Below are 23,272 nucleotides of genomic sequence, written 5' to 3'. Positions count from 1 at the left end.
TCATGACCATTTCAAACAGGTACTTGTAGAAGCAGCTTGAAAAAAAAAATGTAAAAACTAATCAATAAAGAAACTTAAATCTGTTTGGATTTCTTTGTCTAATTATCAAAGCTGGATGAGTTTTCATCAGGTTGAAGGTGAGGTGAACCGTGCCTCTCTTCCAGGCTTTTGCCAGGTAAGCTCGCGCTTTGTCCCGAACGCAGCGGTTGTGCAGGGCCGAGCCGTGGCTGCAGCGGGCCGGCGGTGCCCGGGACGCGGGGCGGACACTCCCGCCGGGCCGGGCCGGGCCGGGCTCCGCTCCAGCGCCCGCGGGGCTCCGGCTGCCCGCCCCTCCCTGTCAATCACCCGCGGCTCCGCCTCCCCGCTCTTCTGATTGGCTGCGTCGTGGCCGCCCGGCCCCTTCCCTACCTGTTCCTTTTAACCGCGCCGAGCACCGCCTCCAGCTCGCCCCCGCCGCTTAATTCGCGCCTCCGCGCCCTTCTATTGGTCGGGAGGGGTGTCGGTCACGGCTCGTGACGCGCCGCGCGCCGTGACGTAGCCCCCCACCCAGGAAGCTCCGCCCATTTATTCTCAACTCGGCTCTGGAGGGGAAAAACAATTTCAAGATGGCGGCGGCGCGGACAACAATGGGGGGCCGGGGGTCCGGGCCGGCCCGCGCCTGAGGGCGGCGGCGGAGGAAGCGCGGCGGGCTCCGCCAGGCCCCGCGGGGCGGGCAGGGCTGAGGGAGAGGGGGGCAGCGTAGCGGCATCGGGTTCGGGGCAGAAGGAGGAAGTGGGGCGGGGGGGAGCGGAGCGGGCGCCGGGCCGGGCGGGGGGAGGACCCGGGGCGATCCCGGCGGGGAGCGCAGGTAAGGCCGACGGGAGGGGCGGCGGAGGCCCCGCCATGGCGGGCGCCGGAGCGAGCAGCCGGTGAGCGGCGGCGGCCGCCCCTTCGCCGCCCGGCCCATGGTGCTGCCCCCCTGCCCCATGGCGGAGTTCGTGGTGCCGCGGCACAGCGCGGTGATGGAGCGGCTCCGCCGGCGCATCGAGCTCTGCCGGCGGCACCACAGCGCCTGCGAGTCCCGCTACCAGGCCGTGTCTCCGGAGCGCCTGGAGCTGGAGCGCCAGCAAACCTTCGCCCTGCACCAGCGCTGCCTGCAGGCCAAGGCCAAGCGGGCCGGCAAGCACCGGCAGCCGCCCCCGGCGCCGCCGCCACCCGCACCCCCTCCGCCCGCCGCCGCCGCGGGGAGCGCCGAGAGGAGCGGAGCCAACGGGCTGGACGGTGAGGCGGCGAGCGGAGAGCAGCAGCACGGCCGCAGCAGCGCCCTGATCGCGGTAAGCGCCGCCCGGGGCCGGGTGCTGGGGCCGGGGAGGGACCGGCGGTCGTGCCCGGCTGGTACCGGGACCTCTCGTCTGGAGCTGGATAGGGGAAGGAAAACAAGCTCTCGCGGCTGGTGTGGTGGCCTGCGGTGCGAGGGCTGTGGTTGGGGCTGCTTTGGAGAGTACCCTGTCTGCTCTGTTACAACTTCGCAGCCGATAAGGGCTGTTTTGATTTCGCTCGTCACCTCTGCATGCTGGAAGAGTATATAAAAACTGTGGCATGGGGGGGGGGGGGTAGGGATAGTGGCAGGATTTCTGTTGATGCTTAAATAATTCAGAATATTTTGTGAGTTATATTTCTGGCTAATTCACCTAAAATGCCCCTGCAGAAACTGTCAGAAGGGCATTAGTACTGCGCTGCCTTTGGATTTTTGTTTGCTTAAGTCTTTAATTTGGGTTTTCAGGGTTTTGTGGAGTCATTTGATAAGGATATGCTTATTACTGAGGGGGAAGTTTTAAGACAAATAATGTGTCTGTTAATTTTGGTACATATTGGAAAGAATTTCAGTGGCAAGGCAGCTGCTTGTTTGCCACTCACTCTAGTGGGTGTGAACACTATGAGAATCCCACTCCACCCATTAAAAACTGGCTTAGCTCAAAATCTTAATGTTTCTCTGGCTTCTCTAGCATTTCTGGTTGTCGGGACATATTCACACAGCCCTGTTTGTATATCAAGATAGCTGTTGCTTAACTTATTCTAGGCCCTTTAAATATACTGCTGTGTGCTAATGTGTCAGTAATGTAGGTTAGTAGGATAACCTCTTAAAGGCTGCCTGTCCTAATACCTGTCTGCCTTAAAACCAGGTATTTTTAAATGGTGGCCTGCATGAAAATGATTCAGTACCTCTCTGAGCGTCTTTAAAAGGGGACACTGGATTAGCCTAAGACATCTCCAGGTCAATATATGGAATAAGTCGTATTTTTAAGTTGCTCTGTGTATTTGATTGGATTAGAAAGGAAGGAGGATATACTTCTCTCTGTCTTGGACCTCATTTATTGTTATTAAAATAGAATCACGATAGAGCTTATTGTATACTCGAGTGTCCAGGGCATGATGTGAAATACTGAAACACCGGGTGTATCAATGTCATCCTTACTGTGACCAGCACTAGGCAGCCTGGGTGCAGTTTGTAGTATTTACAAGATAAACTGAAAGCGTTACTTAACTGAATTACTTCTGTTCTTGCTAATACACCTATGAGACTCGAGGACTTGCTGACTGTTGAGAAGACTGAGGTCCTTGTGACCCGGTTAGAGCACTTCAGAGGGCTGCTACAGAAGGGTGCTTGAGGAAGAGAGGAAACCTCGTGCATTCCTGACATTGGTTCTGCAAAACTTTACAGTTAGCTGTTGTTTAGCAGACTGATCTTGAATCTAAATTTGTGTCAAAACAAAAATTACTCAAACTTGTTTTTTATTATCTAAAGACTAGGTGGGAGATTCTGTTTATTTCCTGCTGGGCTCTGAGGCTTTTTGCACATGGGGCTCTACCCCTTAATAATGTGTATTTTCATTACACTCAGGGCTCTTTAGCATGTCAAATCCTGTTGCTTAAACTGCCACCACACGACTTCATATTGATCTTCTAAAAGAGAGATGATTCTAATTCATTGGTGTTGTTTCTCTTAAATCACTTTGGATGTGGATTTGATCTAATTAGCATCCATTATAATGAAGGCTCTCAACAGCAGCAGGTTCTGAAGTGCACTGCACATCTGGGGAAGCCCTTGTACAGGAAGCTGCTGCCAGTGACCAATTTGCACAACAGAAGAGGGTTTTAGTGTATGAATGACTCTTCCTCGGGCTGGCCTGCTGTTTCCTTCCTAGGATCCATGACTGTGAGCTTAATTGCAGCTGCTGATTCATCACCTCGTTACTGGGGTATAAAGTTGGTTTGCTTAGTAATTCAAGTCTTGGAAAAAAACACAACAACAACAACACCACTTCTGCTGCTAATTTAATTCCTCTGGCCCAGAAGGTCCCTCTCTAGGTTGGCATTTTACCTCTACCCATCATGTTGCCATTATCAAGACCGAGCATGTGCTTTGAATGAGAAGGACATGAGCTTGATTTCCAATGTTCAATAAAGTTTGGATGAACACCAAAATTATCTTGTGTTAAAACATCCTGAACACATTCCTTTCCAAAGAATGCTGCTAGCTCAGTGCAACATGCATTATATCAGCTGTTGCTGCTGTAACAATCCAGATTTTTCTGTGAATCTGCATATGAATCTACTCTTGGAAATTGGTACTTTGTGTTGAACATTAGTGAAGCATTTATTTTGGTCCCTGAATGAGAGAGCAGTTCATGTAAAGGTGAAGGCTTCTTGATCTAGCATCAGAGGGCTTGCAGTAGTAGGACATGAAGCTGCATTGCCACAAGTGTGGACAGTGTGGGCGCTGCCAGGTGCTGTGCTGCAGAGCACCTTCTGTAAATCCACAGTAGTCACCGGGAACAGGGTGGCACCGCCACTTCCTCGTTAGTGTCTTGTATGATTTGTCACGTGGACAAAATCAGATATTTTCTCTTCCAATTTGAGCTACGGAAACTGAGAGAATACAGTATTGATACAGAAGTACCTTGGATTTTTTGTGCGTCACGTAGGCCTGTCCTTCCTTTGAGAAAAACGTTGAAAAACCTTCTAGCTTTCTACTTCTAAAAAACTTCTAGACCATTATTTAATGGGAAATCCAAATGTTGACATTTATTTCCCGTTTCTGTTGTTTAACATGACACTATTAAGGCTGTGTTCAAAGTAGAAGATGCTTGATATTTGGATAATGTGTTTGCTCTGTTAATCTTACATTTTTGAGAAACAAGGAAGCTGGGAAGAGACAGAGCTTGTATCCTAGAACAATTTTTCTCTGCCAGGTTCTGATACATGAAAGTTCATCTAATAATACTGTTTAAATTCTCTACAGGAGAAAGGTTGACTTCCTTATATATCTGTGGTAGACCGTAAGGCAGTGTATGGCTCAGCTGGACCAAAGGCATTTCACTGACGTGTGAGTGAGGAGAATGGCAAGATCTGGATTTTCGTCTCCACTCCTTGTTTTATGATGTGGTGCCTTGGAAGGAGAGCTGCTCCCTGTTTCTTACTGTGTTTTTTTCCCCACCTGAGAGCAGTTGTTGTGCAGAGAGCTTGCTTTGTCTAGGACTGCCACAAAACCACAAACAGTATTTCTGGAATGAGCACTGAAGGTCTAGTCAGTGGCCTGTCTTGAGAATGCTTTGTGTTAAAGCTGAAGAGCAGCATTTATTTGGGAGTGATAGATGTTTTACATTAATATTAGTTAAATTCTAAATTAAGCAAAGGCACCAAGTAAAAAGTTTAAAATGAAATTTAAATCCGAGGAGAGCAATGCAGTGTTTCTTGGTTGAAATACCTAAAGTAATAAATTAAGGGGAATAGATTACCCAGAGTGTACTGACAAGCATTAATGACATTCCTCTAACGAAGCTCAGGCTGGTACTCTAACAGTTCGAAAGACCTCATTTTTGTGTAAGCTGTGGTATAGGGGTGTTAAATTGTGAAATGATGTTTTACCACAAAAATAGCAAATTATTTGCATGTTATTTATATATAGCTATGGTGCAGTGTAGTCTTGCCACCATTGTTTGTTTTTGCTGACAAGTCTGATAGTTTGTTGCCCAACAACTCAGACAGGTTTTTCTTTGTCTCCTTTTAATTCTCTGTGAGGTATTGTTTTATGTTTGAAACATTTCCCTTACCAGATTAGTTAGATATGCAGTGATGCTTCCTAAGTTGTAAGGATCTGGGAGTGACTGAGCTGCTGTGGCTGCTGTTTAAGTTCAAGTGAGGTGGAGGATCTGGCATTGCAGCTGAAGGCACAGGAGTTTTTTTGATTCAGCAGAACAATTCCTGTAGCAGAAGCTGCCCCTTGTGACTAATGCAGGCTTGGGATATTTATAGACATGCCTATCCACAGCCCTTCTTTGCTCCAGCAGGCAGTCACCCAAATACAAAAGTCTGCTGGAATTAAAGTAAAAATTAAAATGAGTCCAGCAGTTTGGTTCTGACAGCACAGTGGAATGCAGGAACACATTGGGTAATAAAATGCTTTCCTTGCAGGGGGAATGCAACTTTGGAAGCTGTGGGTAGATGCACAGTAAATGGAGAGTTCTTACTGTTGTGTGTACTCAAAACGTTATGTTTTCTATCCAAAATTCATGCACTACTGTCTGGTATTTGCACTGTTATTCCAGCTTAAGCAGTTGTCATCTTTGTTGCTCCTGTCCTTGGCAAGACAGGGGAGGAGAATCAGTGTCTATAGAGGACCTACTGTGAACTCTGGTTCATGGGAGCTTATCTGTGCTGCAGTACTGCCACTTCCATGGCAGAAAAATGGATGTATTCTGATTTGGTTTCCTCTTCTAGGTGAGAATGCTAGGAGCTGTATTTGAGCTAGTTTTTTATTATGCTTATAGGCTGATATAGCATTTCTTCTTTGAAAATGTCCAGCATTATGTTTCTCTTGCTGGCAGATCAGGACGAGTCTTTATAGACTTAATTCTGATATTGAAATGGTAAACTAATTTGAAGTAAAATACAAAAAATTGAAGCTCTACTGAATCCTGTAAGAATGTTTAAATCTCTGTAACAGATGCTTTAAAAAACTAAGTAAGAACATTATACAGAGCCTGAAAGGCACAGTATGTGTACCAGATTTTTAAGAAGTTTCTTCTCTGTCATGTTCACTAGGTGGTTTGGTTTTTTTTAAAATGAAACCTGCATGCAGGTTTGTATTTTTATATAGATATATTTACTGTCTTCAGTTACAGGACTCAAAGTATAGCAAAGTAGTGGATTTTTGCAAAAGGACTTTAGCTGACTGTCCTCAGTTTAACAGTCCTGAATGGTAAAGGATTTCTTGCTTTCAAGCAAACAATGTGAGCTAAACTTTCATGCTTGTTAAGTTCTAATGCATTGAAATGTCACTGGTTTCAGATGATTATCTAAATCTAGTTTCAGGTATTGAGTCCACAGAAAAATAGCCAACACCAAACAAACAAACAAACCTGAACAAAAAAACCCAACAAAACCAATCAGAACAACTTTGTACCACTGTTTTGGGCAGTGATTCATGCCCCTTCCCACCAAGGCAATAAGAGAGCACTGCCCTGGCCTCTGAAGTTTTGAACTCGGCCAGTGCTAACAGACAAGCAATAGATTGAGCAATTTGAAGCTTTTCTGGTTTCTTGTTGGGCTTCAGTAGTAGGTTTTGGACAGCTTTTACAAAGTCAGTCAATTTGCCCCTGCAGTGAGACTACAGTAGGGCTGAGCATCATTGTGGTAAAACTGGTGGGTTTTAGACAGAGATTGAATATATCAAAATGTTTTGTGTGCTGTCTGTTTTCTGCTGGCAGCCTTGTCATTTGCCTGGGCGTGCATCCATCTCTGGCTTTGCGCGCCTGTGTCCTTGTCAGTGTGTGAGTTATATGGCCAGAGGCTGCTGTGTTGGACACCTTTTGTTGTCATGGATGGCACCTGGGTTTTGTCAGCTTGTGTTCTGTGCATGAGGAATCCACAGTTGGGCATGTGTGCTCCTGCCAAGGAAGTGTTTATGACCACATTGAGGACTGTGTGTTCTGCTCACGTGAATAAAATGCAGCTCAGGTGATGTGATGTGGAGGAGGTGCAGCCTGTGGCCCCTCAGTGGCTCTTTGACAAACTCTGTGTCCTGTCCTGGGCCAAATGACGGAGGCCTGCTCACATCCCCTGCCTTGCATTGCTCCTACAGTGATATAAATACTTCAAATAAATGCTTTTGGGGTAATATTTTTAGGCATAGCTAGATAGCAGTGATCTCAGAAGTTCATCTTTTGTTGGAAAATTGAACACGCTGAGAAAATGAGAATACACTACTGTATCTGATCTTGTGACAGTGGAAATGATTGGCTCAGTGTTATAAATAGAATTGATTGATTCTGCTTGGGAAACCATGGACAGCGTACCAGAGGACCACTGTGCCTTACAGGATGGTAATGAACAAGAAAATGAAAGCTGAAGGGGTTTTCTTAGTGAGTAGCAAGCTATGCTTTACTTCATCCGTGTGTTGGTTGGTTTTTCCCCTGAGTTTTGGCAGAAGAGAACAGGTTTTTCTTGCCTTGAGAACTCTGTTGGAGCAGCTTGATATGTAGATTGCTTGCAGTCTGACTTGTATCTCACATGCAGCTTGTTATTTTCCCCCTCAGACCAGATTATTTGGATAGACACAGACAAACTGGGGAGGAACTTAATTTCCCTTTTTTTTTGCCAGAGGAATACAGTTTTAGGTGAAAGGAGGATTTTGTCTCGAGCAACTTGCAGTCAAAATGTCTCCAAGGATCAGATATCTGAGTGTTATGACTGTTAAAACCCATAGAGATATGAGAGTTCCTGTGCTGGATCTTAGGGGTCTGTATCTTTTTCTAGACTGCAATGAATGTAGCTCACAAAACTAAATTACTACTTTTATGTAAGTTTTCAGGGAGTGGGTTTTTTCCCTAACTATTTAGAATTAAGGAGGACCCATTCCCAAACTTTGAGTAATTTGACTCATCATATAACCTTGGGCAAGTTACTCATCCACCTTGAGCTTCAGTTTTCCTGGTGGAAGTATTAAGTAAACAACTGGAAACTTGCTGAAAGCCAAATGTTGTGATGGAGTTGAGCTTCTTTGCTCTCTGTTGTTTTGCCTTTTTGCAAAAAAGTAAATTTCCACTATTTTTTCAAGTTGGTATTTGAAAAGCTCACTAGAGAGCTGCTACTCTAAGCTGAAGACCTAATGTTTAACTTAAGAGATTTCAAGTTCCAGCCTCCTCTCCAAATGTACACCTCACCTCATCCTACTCAGTCTTCTGCTGATCTTGCTACTCTGCTGCTATTTCCATGAGCCATCTAGAAGATCACAGTCTCTGGGGAAGCTGGAGGCTGTCCCACAGATAAAAATACGACTTAGCTCTTACCTATGCAAGCATTAAACAAATAATGGGGATTTTTTGCTGTTACCTGTGCAGGAATTAAACAGATGGTCTGAAGTTGTTTTCCCCCAAAGAGCAGCTAACTGTAGACTGTTAAAAAAAAAACCAAAACAACTATTAACTGTGAACCAGTCCTTCTGTCTGTAAATCAAAGAATGCTGTTGCCCAGGCAAGTGTGTAAAATTCTTCTGATAATTTATGCTGGCCCTACATACAACCTCTTGCTTGAATGCTGAGATCTTGAGGTTTCCCATTTTTCCTTGGATGAGACAGCTTTCCCCAGGGGTTAGTGGACTGCCTTATGAAGACTGCAGGTAATATGAAAAGAACCATACTTGTCTTGAGGTTTGTTTAATGAGCTGCTTTCCTGCCATCTGAGAGGGCTGTTGTTCAGCGACCCCATGCCTCAGATGGGTAGCTCTCGGTGGGGATTCCTGTCGTGTGTCTTGCTGAGATGTACCACGGTGTCTCACCCGGGTCGGGAGCTGATGGCAGCTCCCTCTTTAAGTTCCCTGTGCTGTCGGAGCAGTGTCTCTGCCCTACAGGTTTGTCTGCGTTGGTGGAGCGTTCCAGCACCAGCAAAGCTCAAATTTTTTTATAGAATGCACCCGAGGGAAGGAAGAGTTTATAGTCACCTTTGATGTGCGCAGGAATTCTGTTTTCAGATGCTTTTGAGGTCAATAGAAAGAACTTTATATTTGCAAGAATGCTGGCAGGAAGGAGAAAAACGGGGAACAAAGGCGCTCAGGCTGTGGCTGTGAAGCTGCTGCTGTAGCTGCTGGTCGCTTCTAGGTGGCACCACGAGAAAAAGAATCTGTGCCTTCACCATCTGTGAGAGGCCAACTGTGGAGCTGCTTGGGGCTCTGGTGATCAGAGCAGCTGGAAAATACTTCAGGAGAAAGGAGGAAAAGAATGAACTTGCTCTGCTGTAATAGAACTGGCTGAACTCTGAATTGCATTTTGCACAAGTGTGAAGCAATGGTCGCTAAGTGACAAATTGGTTTTGCTTCAGTGCCAAAAGTGTGATTGTTTACAAAATTTATATACACAGTTGTTCTCTAAAAGTTATCACAAGAGAATCACTTGTTTTTTCTAAATATTTAAATGTGAGACTGCTTTATAAAACAGTCTCATGGAACAATTACACAGTGTGTGTACATAGATCAAATAAAATATGGGTTTTTATTCTCATCTAAAATTTGATTCTTAACATTCTGCAATATTTTTTTCATTTTGAATAGGAAAAACCATAACATATTCCAGTTCACAGCCATTTCTCAACTTTTTGTTGTTGTCAGAGTATATGGCACCTTTAGTTTTGTCTGAAAATCACACTACTTCTCTCTTTGAAGTAGTACATGTTTTTTGAAAATTTTCCCTGAGAGGTTATAGTGAGGAAGTCATCTCATGTGCTGACTTGTAAAACAAAATGTTACCAGAACAAAGATACAATCTTTGATTTTTTTCTGAAGTGTTTTATTCAGAGCTAGACAATGTTCTGGTAAGAGATAAAAATCCAGATCTATGTAACATAGAACTACATAAGTAAAATATTCCTTTTCTTTTTCAGCAGCTCCATGAGACTGTGAAAAGAAAGCTTGACAGTGCTGCTTCCCCTCAGAACGGAGACCAGCAGAATGGCTATGGCGATGTGTTTTCTGTGTCCAAGAAACTGCGTCGTGATGATGGTCTTGGAGTGAGTGGTTCTTCCAATGGAATACCCCCTGTGTCTCCACTCCATCATCTTGACAAGAAATCTGGCACTGGAGATACCTTACAACTTAATGGGAAACATCCAATGGGGCTCGATGGCATCAACAAGAAGTGTCTTCCAGATTCCAGCCTGCAGATGAATGGAGGTGGTGATGCAGATGACTCATTTCCTCTGAGTTTGAACAAAGAGCTGAAGCAGGAGCCTGTAGATGAGCTTCCCTGTATGAATCCTGTAGCAGGAGGTTCTATATCTCAGAATAATTTGATGCCTGATCTTAACCTAAATGAGCAAGAATGGAAGGAACTTATTGAGGAGCTCAATAGATCAGTGCCCGATGAAGACATGAAGGATCTCTTCAATGACGACTTTGAAGACAAAAAAGATGCAGATTCTTCAAATTCAGCTGCACAGACTCCATTGCCACAAGATATTAACATAAAGACTGAGTTTTCCCCTGCACCCTTTGAACAAGAACAGCTGGGATCTCCCCAGGTTAGAGCCACTTCTTCAGGTTCAGCATTTATTGGTGCTGCTTCTGTACCTGTAAGTGCTGCTTCTACAACAGTTGGTACTTCCCAGGCTATGTTCCCATCTTCCAGTCAGTCAATGACTGAAAATCCTAATCAGCCCATGATGCAGGCATCAAACCACTCTCAGAACGTCCAGAGGCCTGTGTTGTTACCTGGGAAGTGTGCAGGAAGTGCCAAAGAAATGTCTTCTGCTCATCAACTTCAGCAGATTGCTGCCAAGCAGAAGAGAGATCAGATGTTGCAGAACCAGCAACAAGCTTCACAAGTCCACCAAACAAATCAGATGTCTACGTGGCAACAGTCTGGGTCTTCCCATAGTCCACTGGCTGTCCCATATACCATGGAAAATCCCACTAGCCCATCGGTTTATCAGCCAGACTTCAACAATCAGAAACTCATGATGCCTAATTTGGGAAATAAAAGCTCACCGAGAGCTGGAGGCAATTACCATGTGAACATTTTGGGTCATCAGCAAAACAGCTTGAACCAGAACCCTGTGAATAGTCAAGGCTCTGTGCTGGACTATGGGAACACCAAACCTCTTTCCCATTACAAAGCAGAGTGTGAGCAGGGGGTGGCAGTGCCTGGGCAGAACAAGACTCCCATGCTGGCATACCTCCAGCAGCGCCAGCAGCCACCACTATCCCATGTGAGTGATGACCAAAATGGGATGATCCTGTTGAAACCCAAGTCTGGAAACATTGCCTACCGACTGCCACATGGTCAGGTGAATGTCCTGAATTACCTTTGTTCAGTAGCAGATTTAAGGTTGTTGGGTAGGTAAGGCTGGAGTACAGATTCCTTGGTGTAGTTTCAAGTGTTTTCATTGATTTTAAAGAGAAAATTTCTGTATACAATAAGCTGAGACAAGAATCATAAGGTCTTTTTTCCACTGGGGACAGTTTTTAATATTGGGTTCTAGGTCATGTAACGTGTGATTTCCAGCTTAATATACTTTGTGGGCAACAAATTATGTCATGCTTCACAGAAGCCTCTGCTTAAAAAGATAAATAGATGCTTTGTAAACTTTTGACTAAAATAACTCATATAAAACGGTAGTGTTAAACAGTGTTCTCAAAGAAGCTTTGATTTCTTTACCTTGTTTTTAGTCCCTACTTGTGTCAGAGTTGGCTTACTATAAAAAGACCTACTTTTGCAGAGAGGTGGAAGTGGGGGCTGCATTCCTCATTTCTTGGGTGTTCCTTGGCACCTTTCAGTTCTAAGGATTTTTATTGGCTAAGTCTCTGGGCATTGGGGAAACATGGCATAGGAGAGAAATATATCATTAAGAATGAATAATAGTAATGTTTGTTTGCTTGAAGCATATGCTTCAGGTTCTCCTGTAACAGAAAATTCCAGATGGTGCTCCTTTGCCTTGTATATAACTGTTACTACTGGTGTGCTGCAGGTGAAAATTTATGTAGTGAGTGGAAGTATAGACTCATTGGGATTCTGTAACATGTACCTGCAATGCACATACGAGAGGGCTTGTTAAAAAAAAGGTATTTGTTACAAGGATTAAAGCTCCTCCAGCAAAAGCTGTTTGAGATCCAGCTCTAGTCATGTTTCCCTCAACAAAACAAAAACCTGTGAAAAGGCTCTCAATAGTCTGTGATAAAGACCACACCGGTGTACAAATAAAAATTTGAGATCAATGTTTGCTTCATAAAGCACAAAAAAAAAAGAATCTCTTTGAAAGCTGGCAGAAGTAACTGTCTAACAGCATTTTGATGGAAGAAGAAGGGTAGAGACGACTGTGTGTGTCACATCTCGCCCTCACTGAAAAACAATGAGGGTGACCTTGCATCTACACTGCCACACTTGCACTGAACTAACAGAAATACTGATGAAAGCTTCTGGAGAATTTCTCAAAAACTTGCACGCAGAACAACTTAGCACAGCATTCCTTCTATTTGGTCCATGATTCCTTGTGAAACTGCAAAGTGAGAACCAACAGCCAAACCCATTAGCTAAATTCTTAACTTGAACATGACATTTGTTTGTGCAATTAGAGATGAGGCTGAACTGTGCTTTATAATGATGAAAGCTGTCAAATTTCAAAGGGATTTGCTGGTACTAAGAGGGCAGTATCGGATCTTGAATGATAATTGTTCCATGTTATTTTTGCTTATCCCAAGTTCCAGTCTCAAAAAAAATGCCAAAAAATGCAGACTTAAGAAAAACGAATACTATCAGACTTATCTTTAGTAGTATTTTTGTCTGTGGAGTATGGTGATGGTTGGGCTGCTGGAAAAATACTTTAAGACCCATTTTGACCAGTGGAAGCCTTCTCCCCTTCACCTGCAAATAGTAAATTCTCTGATACTAAAAGAAAGCAACTTTACGGTGGGAGACATAAACACTTGCAGTATTAAATGTTGACAGAAGAGGCAGGATTTAAATAAATGTTTCGTATAATGAAAATAGAAAATGTAGTGTTTGAAAAGCTGCTACCAAAGTAAACTAAAGCTGGGGTGTGTGAAGTGCTGTTTGTAACTGCCTGAAAAGGAGCACACAGAGCTATACTCACCTGTTTGAGCTGGAGTTTGGGAAGTACTTTGAGACTGAAGTTAAAGCCTCTCTTCCTAAATGTCTTGGAGCTTCTGACCCTAACTCCAAACTGGCAGTTCTGTGTCTGGCACTGTATAGATGGGTGTTTGTTTGTCTTTAATTAGCTGAGCTTCCATAAGAAGCTTCACAAGTGAAAAAGTTACTGCTTTTCTGTAACTTTTGTTGCTTTTCCTGTGTTCTGCAGGATCAGAACCCTGCTCCTACTGTTCCTCGTGTTCCTGTTTCTGTCCCAGGCCCTGGGGTGGGTGCCCAGGCTCCAAACGTCTCCATGGCAGGTAACCACAGCAACCCAGCTTATCAGCAGCAAGCAGCAGTGATGAAGCAGCACCAAATGCTGATGGACCAGCAGAAGCAGAGAGAGCAGCAACAAAAGCATCTGCTCATGGAGCAACAGAAGCAGCAGCAATTCCTAATGGAACAGAGGCAGCAGCATTTGCTGGCAGAACAGGTGAGAGCAGCCAGCTATCTGTTTTTTAAATTTGTGCTGCTTTGCTTTGGTGCATAAAATAGCTTTTGATGTTTTAGAATCAGAGAATGGTTTGCTTGGGAAGGACCTCAAAAATCATCTCAGTTCCAACATCTCTGCCATGGGCAGGGGCACCTTCCACTAGACCAGGTTGCTCCAAGCCCCATCCAAGCTGGCCTTGAAGCATTTCCAGGGATGGGGCAGCCTCAGCTTCTCTAGGCAACCTGTTCCAATGCCTCACCACACTCACAGTAAATAATTTCTTCCTAACACCTGATCTGAACCTAACCTTCTTCAAATAGAGGTCATTCCCCCTTGCTCTATCACTTTTGAGACACCTTCCCCCTCCAGCCTTCTTGTAATCCCCCTTTAGGTACTGAAAAGTGCTCTAAGGTCTCCCTGAATCAGCTGCCCATCAGAAGCTTTAAGAGGGAAATGATACAGTCTCCTCTGAACAGAAAATATATGAAAGCTCATTTTGCGGGGGAAGGTTGTAGTAGAATCTGCAGGACTGTGGAGCTGTGGCTGTGCCAGGTCCTAGCCAATGGCTCTTTTATCACCTGGAGACATCCAGTTAAAATTGAGGTCTCAACAGAGGTGACAGAAAAGCCCCTTCAGTTCTGGAACCAGTGTAGACAAAACATAGTAATGTGGTTGTCAGTGTTTGAGTGTGGTAAAGATCTGTTTTTGATATTTGGGTTAAACAATTTGGACTAAGGGAATACTGTGGGGGAATTACATTATCAAAGATTGAAAGACAGAGGATGCCCAAATCATCAATAAAATCACGTTTCTCCATGAGTTATGTGATCTGTGAGCTTAGAGTACTTTTTAGTAAATCAATCAGTCTTTGGTGACTTGTATGTTAATATCAAATGTCAGAAATGAGTAATCATTACTCTCCCAAAATGTTAACAAACAGGTATTCTTTGAGAGCAGGTGGGGAGAAAGGAAATACAGGGTGTGACCTCCTGCTTGTGATTTTGCATGTCTGGTGTATGGTGGTTATTAGAGCTTTGTTAGAGCTCTTAGAGCTGTGCCCCAGTAGGTTTCCTTAGGACAATAATGGACCTAACAGGTGTTAGATATCTCTGAACAGTGGGGAGATGATAAGTAGCATATCTCAAACACAGCATTGAAATATTTTTTTTCCTATCTGTTTGCTTCTGCTTTGCCAGCACATGTTGCTACAGTAAATATCAGTATTATGAAAATATTTCATTCATGTCCTAGTAATGGTAACTACAACTAGCTTCTCTAATTTCCATTTTTGTATAGTGATGCTGGGACTCTGGTCCCGAATAAGGAGCAGCTTTGCTTTGGAGCTGAACAGCTTTAGATACTGCATTTGCCACATTTATTGGCCCTGTACTGCCCAGTCAAGCTAGGTCTTGTTAGCATTCTGATTTGATGTTTATTTCTTTGGATACACTTGATACTGCATGCAGTTTTACAAAAAGATTTCTGAACTTTGGAGATTTGTAGTTTCAGGTAGCTTCAGTGCCATTCCTTGCCACTATAAATTTGTCTTTTCACTTGGTATTCTGCGTATTTTTTACTTTTTTTCCCCAAGCCAGGTTCTGCAGTTCTTGGTTTCTCTCAGAGCTATGGCATCTCTTGTTGGCTTCCGTGGTCAGCCTCTTTCAGGTCTGACTGGTCCTGCAAGCAGCAGGTCCTCTGTCAAGCAGCTGCCCTCTTCATTCCTGTGCATGTCTCAACAGCTTCGCAGCTGGAGACATTTGGGAAGGGTGGTAGAGATGTGTATCTGCTATTTGTTACATTGCACCAGTCTCTTGTTTAAAGTGTCTTTGCCCCAACACTCTTGGAAGGGAATTTCTGTCCCCTGCTGTGCTCTGTGTAACTTTTTGGATAAGTAGATGGTTGTGCATTGTATCACTATGGGCCTTTCTTCGAATTTCAGTCTCGCTGAAGGTATCTGAGTAAGAAGAGACAGAAATGCTGTGCCTGATACATTTCGTGTTGTAAAAGCAGCCTATTGGCTCTTAAGACTGTCAAGATCTGAGTGTACTATCACTACATCTACACTCCCCTCAAGATTTTAAATTTCATTTTTCCCTAAAGTTTCCTAGTAGAAAATCCGTTTGGTTTATTTTTCAAATGGCTTGATCATAAATTTCTGTGCTCTTTAAAATGTGCTTTTAAAGAGGCACAATTATTTTGTGTCATGAGTAGGGTTTGTTTTAGTTGATCAGTGTGTTGTTAAGAAAGTGATTTGAAACAATGGTTGCAAAACTTGTATGACTTGTATTATGGACTTAGTTCTGCAGTTTTCTATAATCTTGTAGGAAAACCTGTGATCTATGATAATATGGATTTGTGTATATTTTTCATATTTGCAGACAAGGATTAGAAAATATTTACATGTTCTGTTTTTGTATTTCTGTGTAATATTTTTTATATTTCTGACTTGCACTTCTACTGGTTTCTAAAGAGGCATCTAAAATACATTGGAAATAAAGACCAAAAAAGTAAATGTTATTATTTTTATACACTCACTTTTGCTCTTTTTGTACCTGTACCTCTTTTTGTCTTTAGAGTGTTGCTAAAAGTGCCCATTGATTGTTACTGATTAGGCCACTAACATCTCAGATTTTAGAAGTTTGAAAGGCTTCAGACATGCACTGCAGTAACTCTTGTAGTGCATGCTGTTGTCTCTGAGATCCTGGTCTTGTCACTCATCAAAACAAATTGACTGTGTTTGAGCCTTGAGAACAAAGCCTGAAGTGACTTTAGGGCTGCAGAAGCCCCTTTGATTACCAGCTGTGCATAGAAATATGCAGACAGCTTGTTTTTATCCAAGATAGCCCTTGGAAAAAGTTTGATTAGTTTTCAAATTGTCTTGCATTGGACCTTTCTTAGGAGAAACAGCGGCAGCAGCAGGAGCAGCAGCTGCAGCGGCATCTGACACGGCCTCCTCCCCAGTACCAGGATCAACCACAGAATCCATACCAGCAACAGGTTGGACAGTTCACAGGTGAGTAAACGTTGCAGTTGGAATAATAGCAGAAAAAATATCAGGAGTAAAAAACAAGGTGTCTTCAAATTTCCTGGATTGGATAGCTTTTAATTAATTTACTACACGTCACTCTGCCTTGAAAGCTCTTAACCTATACTCTGATTCAGTTGCAAACAGCTTCCCCGGTCACAGGTATTTGGGACAACTTAAGCTTCTGTTTCTTAGTGTTGTTTGGGAAATGAGTAAAATTCTTCAGTACCTTTATTGTTCTACAGGCCTTTTTTATACTACTATTTTGTTGTGCAGGTTGGAAATTCTCTCTGTCTTTGATATATTAGGATTCAGAGGGTTTTTTTCTGAAGCCTGACGTCACTACTGCCTGTATCTATCACAGGCCCTCATTAAAGAAAAATAAGTGGTGTATTATTTCTCTCATCTCTAGGATGAGTTTAAAAGTCTCTAACGTTCTTATCCCTGCTACCTTTAAAAGGGAATGCAGTTTGAATTCTCTTCGTTACATGTTGAGTGTCCTTCGTGGGATTTTTTGTATGAGAAGCAGCTTAGTATGTCTGTAGTGTATTAACTCTGATAAAAAATGTTGTAACTGTTGATCTGGAATAGCTTCAAAAATGTGGAAGAACTAGAAAACAATAAAAACTCATCTTCTTACTTCAAAAGCTGTTAACTGACGGGGCATCAAGAAGTCACTTGCCTTTTTTTCATAAACCTAGAGTACAAGAATAGTGCTAATTCCCTTTGTTTTGTTTCCTTACTCTCCATGTTCCTTCAGAAATAAATACTGAAGGGGAAGGATGCAAATGGAAATGTAATACCTTCACCCTGGCAGCGTTCATGCCTGTGCAAGTGTCAAGTGCAGTTACAACTGGGTTTTGTTACTTAACTGAAAGAACTTGATACCAATACAACAGGATTGTGTGCTAACAGAGGGACCAGTAGCATCCTTCAAATATTGCACTGAAATATTTCTTTCTCTTACCACTTTTCTACAGAAAGATAGGCATACAGCTATTAGAAATAGAGTAGGTTTTGCTATAATGGACATCAGTATTATTAAAATTATTTTTTCCATGTAATGATGATTGTAACTATTTTTTGCACCTTAAATCCTGATATGTGTACTATCTTTTCATTGTAAATATTTTTATAGTAAGACTCTTCCCCCACCCATCCATTCCCCCAACACTGATCTTTTTATGATGTGCTTTGTTGATAATGAATTCAATATAATTTGAATTCTATTTTAATTTGGTTTTGATAATTTGGTTTTTATTCAAATATAATAATAATGGAGAGCCAGTACTCCTTAGCTATCATAAAACATGAAAAAATTCTGCAGCTTTTTGTTTTGAAAGTAGAGAAATTGTGTAGGTAGGTTTCCCCTGGTCAGCTGTAAGGAGTGTGGAGGGTGTTACATGCAAACTTTACAGAACTGTTCTGCTATTTTTGCTTCAAGTAGGGGGCTGTTTCTTCTACAGGAAGAAACTTTTTAACTCAGAATTTGCAAAAACAAAGGACCGTATTTGGTTTACTGAGAAGACATTTTTCCAAATCACCTTGCTTGGTTATCAGCATTGCATATTGACATAGTGAATATTTCACTGTGGAAATCCAAAAGATACTTGATGAAAAATTTCTGAATTAGATATTTCTGTATTAGATAAATAAAAGATATTCCTGGAATTGGGAAAATGCCAAACTGGCAATCCTACAGTTGTCTGATAAGAGATGCACTGTGTATGCATGCAATGACTGACACTGTGTGTATGTGTGTGCAGTTAGAGGTATTTTTTAACAGCTTAGTAAATTGTGCATGCACTTCAAAGTATATGTGGTAACCTTTGTTCACAAAGAAATATCAGAGTCCTGCCTTTAAAGTCATAATTTTTTTTTTAATTAATGATACTGAACTCTTAGAAGTGGTATTCACATTTTTTTAGGATGTTGGCATATCTGTGTTTGAGATCAAGGTGGAGGTGCTAACTGGAGCAACAGTTGACACTCTGTAATTAAACCTCTGCTTTCTGTGTGTTGCTTGCAGAGGTCAGTTTACACTAATGTAGCTGCACCTCCTTTCTGGGTTACTGTGCCTACAAGCCTGGCTTGGCTCTGGATGAACGTGAGGTATTTAATATACAAAATATTTCTTCGTATTTCAGGGTCATCTTCAGCCATGCCCGGGGTCAGTAATTTAGGACAGTCCAGCTCCGGGAGTCCGCGGATGTTTCCTCAGAGCCAGAACATGATTCAGATGGGACCCGGCCACACTCCTGTTGCTCCACTCCAGTCGGGCTCCAGTCAGCAGGACCGGGGGGTGTCTCAGTACCCCAGCATGCAGAACATGCAGCGCGGGGGGTTGTACAACCTGGCGTCTGGCATGACCCAGATGGTTCCGCAGCACGCGACTCCGAGTGCCAATGGACAGACACCGATGCAGAGACAGGGCAGCTTGGGCCAGGGCGCTGCTGTTCCTGCTGGCTATGGGCAGAACACCTTACCAAACTCAAGTATTTCTCAGCAGCACAATAAAGGTGCACTGAATCCAACCTTATCTAAGCCACAGATGGCAAGAGTACCAGCTGCTATGGGGGCTCAAAATCCATCTTGGCAACACCAAGGTATCCCTAATATTAACAACCAGACACAAGCAAACAGTGGCTTAGGACCATTTACTGCCAACTCCTCTTTCCACATGCAGCAAACACATCTAAAGATGTCCAACCAGCAGTTTGCCCAGGGAATGCCTCAGGTAAGCCTAAGCACCAGCAGGCCCATGACCTCGATGAATGCTGCTGTCTCTGGGCAGATGTTGTCGTCGTCTTTGGGAGCGCAGCCGCGGACAAACCCACCCGCACAGCAGCAGGTACCCTCACAGCAAGTCTTGCCTGGCATGAACCAGACTGTTCCAGACCTGAATGCTTTCAACCAGAACCCAAATCAGCAAATTCCCAACAGAGGAAACCTGCACTGTAGCCAAGGGTACCCTGTGAGGACGACTAGTCAGGAGCTGCCTTTCGCCTACAGCAGCCAGTCAGGCAATAATGGACTTCAGAACTTAACTGGTGACACAGATCTGATAGACTCTTTGCTGAAAAACAGGACTTCAGAGGAGTGGATGAACGATTTGGATGAGTTGTTAGGAACTCATTAAAATGGGGCTGGGGGCGGGGGTTCTACTTTTTTTAATTATTTCATGAGATATAAACAACTCTTGGACCAAAAAACCTGTGGCATTGAGGAGACTTGCAGGCATTAGAGGTAAATGGTTGGGAAAAAGACTGGAGCTGCTTCTCAGCGAGTGTTGACACGTGGTCACGGCGCACCAAGCAGGTCTGCAGGAGGAGTGTGCTTTGTCTGCGGTCTCTGAGGAGTCGCACACTTGAACAGGTCAAAAAATACTGTGTCCTAGCCAGCCTTCCAGAAATTTCACTTGCAGTGTTCTAAGACTAAATTTTTTTAATTATTTAAAAACAAAACAAAAATTCCACAGAAACAGTGCAGAAAGAACGCAAATAGTTGCACAAATTGTGTTTAGGGCTTAGTCTGCAGCTATTACTTGCAATAATTATTTGCTCATAGCTTGATATGCTGTTATAGTAGTGTCCATCAAACTTCTGACTTTTTATTTGAGAAGAGGCTGTATGCACCTGAGTATGCTTGCAAAATGTTTGGAACTGTTTCTTTTCCCCATTGCTGAAGCATGTGCCTGTACTCTCAGTAAGCAAGTGATATTTCACAGTAAATATTTCTAGATGCTGGTAATAGTTGAGAGAAAGTATTAAAACCTGGCCAGTTAGTCTAGATAGTCATCTTCATAGATTGTAGTCTTTTAAGCTGCAGTTTGCACTCTGTTGTAGAGAGGCACAGTTCCTGGCTTGTACCTTGTTGTGTTTAAAGGGGGAATTTCTTACGGGAGAACTTTTAAACTATAGTAGGTTTAACGTGAATTGTAAAGCCATTTACTTTGCACCTGTTTCTTCATAACTTATTTCCAAAGGTAGTTGTATTTAAATGAAGGCTTTGCTTCATGACAGCTCATCTAGTTTTCTTTGTTGTAAAAAGTAAAACTAACCTTCGAGATCAGTTCATCCCCCGAAGTTAGCAATGAGCACAAGACTTTGTCACTTCAGGATAAAAATGAGGAAAAAAGAATTTGGCTGGGAGGTGGAAAGTCCTTATTAGCAATAATAGCACAGGAAGCCAGGGAGAATACTTTTATCAGGGTTGCTCCAATGTGGAAGTCTCCCCCTTTAAATGCTTTGGTTTTTTAATACTGGGTTACAAGTTTGATAATCTTTCTATAGACTGGTGGATTTACTTTTTTAATATCCCTTGAAGCAGATGCTGGTTCTTCAGCTCAGCCCAAGGAGACCTCTTATCCATATGTTGGGGTTGGTCCCAGAAAGGACAACAAGAACCACAATGGGAACGAACAGTCAGTGTTCCGAAGTCCTTACTCTCTACCAAAAAAATCCCTTATCCACCAACAAACCACCTTGCCTTAACGTTTATTTTAAAATGAAAATAAAGTTGAAAGCTTTTGTTTTGAATGCACAAATACCTCTTCCCTTTCTAAATCCACTTTCTTGGAAAACTCCTCTAAACTTTGTAACCAAACCCAACATAGTGACTTCAGAGCAATTTCCTTCAACACAGACTGGCTTCTCCAGGAGTTTTCTGCATTGCAGAATTGTGAGAGAGGATTTTTTCCAGAGGGGGTGAAGGGAAGTGAATGATATCATTGGTTTCAAAGAAGGAAAATATTTTACTGTATCTGCAGCTCCTTTATGAGACAATTTGCACTTTTGAAAACTGCTTTTTTAACACTAATACTTTAACCCTTTCCAAATATGCATGGAACATGGTTTGTCCAGCACACTTAGCTAGTGTGGATGAATTCCACTCTGTTGATCAGATTTGCTGTTCTATCATATTGAACTGTTGATGAAAGATGTGCATTGATCAGTGGATCCCACCTTTGAACAGTGGATAAAACTTCACTGAAGCAGGCCTAATCCCTCATAGAGCTTTTGAAAAGATAACATAAAGATTGTTTTTGGATGGGAAGATGAAGGTGTTGGTGACTTTGGTTGTTGACACTTCTGATATTTTCTAGAATAAGTAGTTGAGATGCAAATAACTGATGCTAGCTTTTCTTATACTGGCAATCTAAGAAAAGAGCTAGTGAGCTTGGTTTACTATTAAGTTAAACCAAAAGCTGGTCCAAGGTAAGTGTCTTAGAAGAGTATAGATATAAACTAGCAATGGCAGGGGAAGGAGTGTTTGCTGTATTTTTAATTTTAAGGGTTAACTTTGCACCAGTGTGCCTTCCCTTCCTGTTGGGGGTGCTTGGGACCTCAATTTCAAGTGGCATCCTTCCATGTCACTGGTTTTTTTCTCCCCCTTACAAACACTTGACAGAAATAACAGGGTGGTAGGATTCAGCTTTTCTTTCTCCCTGTTTAGGTTGTGGTGAAATCTGCTCTGTTTTCCAGTAGATTTTGCACAGACTTTGTTCTGAATAAGTCAAAATATGATCCATCCAGTTGTGATTTCTTAATTGGAGGACAAGAACATCTGCTGTTTGCATTATTACTACCAAAAAGGCAATCCAGCGAAATGTCCAGGAAAACGCAGGTGTGCTCTTTCCTCCACTGTTTCTGGAAGCTAAGGTGGATATTGCTCTGCTTGACCAGAGGGTTTGTTCAGGAAGGTATCTGGGTTTGATGACAGGGCCTTTTCATGGTACTGTTGGAGTAAAATTAAGTGTGATTCTAGACAAACTGGCTTACAATGCCCATTGGTCTCCATGTGTGAGCAGGATCCAACAGCCCTTGGCTCTGGCTTTGGTCCCTGTGCACAGAACACAGTGGGACCCTTGGGAATGCAGTGCCACTGGAACAAGGTTGGAACAGTTCAATGGAAATGAAAATATGGTTTTGATGTACATGGGTGCATGGGCAGGGCTGGGCTCTGCCCTCATACCCTGTAACGTGTCACTGTCTGTGTCTGCACTCGGGCTTTCCATTTGCTGCAGCTTCAGAGCAATAAAACCAATCTCCCCTGAACTGAACCCAGCCGGCCGCCCATGGCTTTATTTATGAACTGCGGTTTTGGTTGGGCAGGCAAGGTGAGAGTGTCACTGTGCAACATCCACTGCCTTCCAAAAACCACGATCCAATTGAAAAGGGTGCTCAAAATTTTGTTATACACATTTCCTTTGTGTAAATAAATGTTTACAATTTTATATTAAAGATTTGAATAAGAGTTAGATCTTCTGACTGTATATTTTTTACTTTTTATAGATTTTAAAACTATAATTCTTTATATATGTGTTTGGGGGGTATTATGGTAAGTTTTATGCTTGTAAATGGAGAACAGTTGAATTTGATGCTAACCTTTATGAATTTTTGTCATTGAAATGTATAAAGAGTCCATTAATCCCCTTATTCTTTTACTACAATTACTGGTGCACACCAAAAAGAAATCCTTCACTTCTGTTTTATCATTATAAAATAAATATTTTGCTAGTGTATTAAATATACATGGTGTGACTTTATACATTTGCGTGAGTAGAGCAGAGTTCAGCATTGTCATTCCTAGCGAGATGGTTCCTTCCCTTCATCCCAACACACAATTTTTGCTTAGCCT

At 42.7% G+C, this 23,272-nt stretch overlaps 1 protein-coding gene across 2 annotated transcripts; it reads left to right on the top strand.

Moving 5' to 3' along the window:
* The first annotated feature begins 754 nt into the window (after positions 1-754).
* On the top strand, positions 755-23,108 carry MAML1 (mastermind like transcriptional coactivator 1). 2 transcript variants are annotated; one of them, XM_082291636.1, is made up of 5 exons: positions 755-1,313; positions 9,919-11,316; positions 13,345-13,608; positions 16,507-16,621; positions 18,781-23,108. In XM_082291636.1, the coding sequence occupies exons 1-5, from the start codon at positions 945-947 to the stop codon at positions 19,770-19,772; spliced, it is 3,138 nt and encodes a 1,045-aa protein (XP_082147762.1). In that variant the 5' UTR covers positions 755-944; the 3' UTR covers positions 19,773-23,108. The 2 variants fall into 2 exon arrangements, with proteins under 2 accessions (XP_082147762.1, XP_082147761.1); XM_082291635.1 differs by having other exon boundaries at positions 9,916-11,316.
* The last annotated feature ends 164 nt before the right edge of the window (positions 23,109-23,272 follow it).

Source organism: Coloeus monedula (assembly GCF_965178545.1).
Source record: "Coloeus monedula genome assembly, chromosome: 15".
Taxonomy (NCBI): Eukaryota; Metazoa; Chordata; class Aves; order Passeriformes; family Corvidae; genus Coloeus; species Coloeus monedula.
Note: the sequence above shows the minus strand (reverse complement) of the source record. Positions and strands in the feature narration are given on the sequence as shown.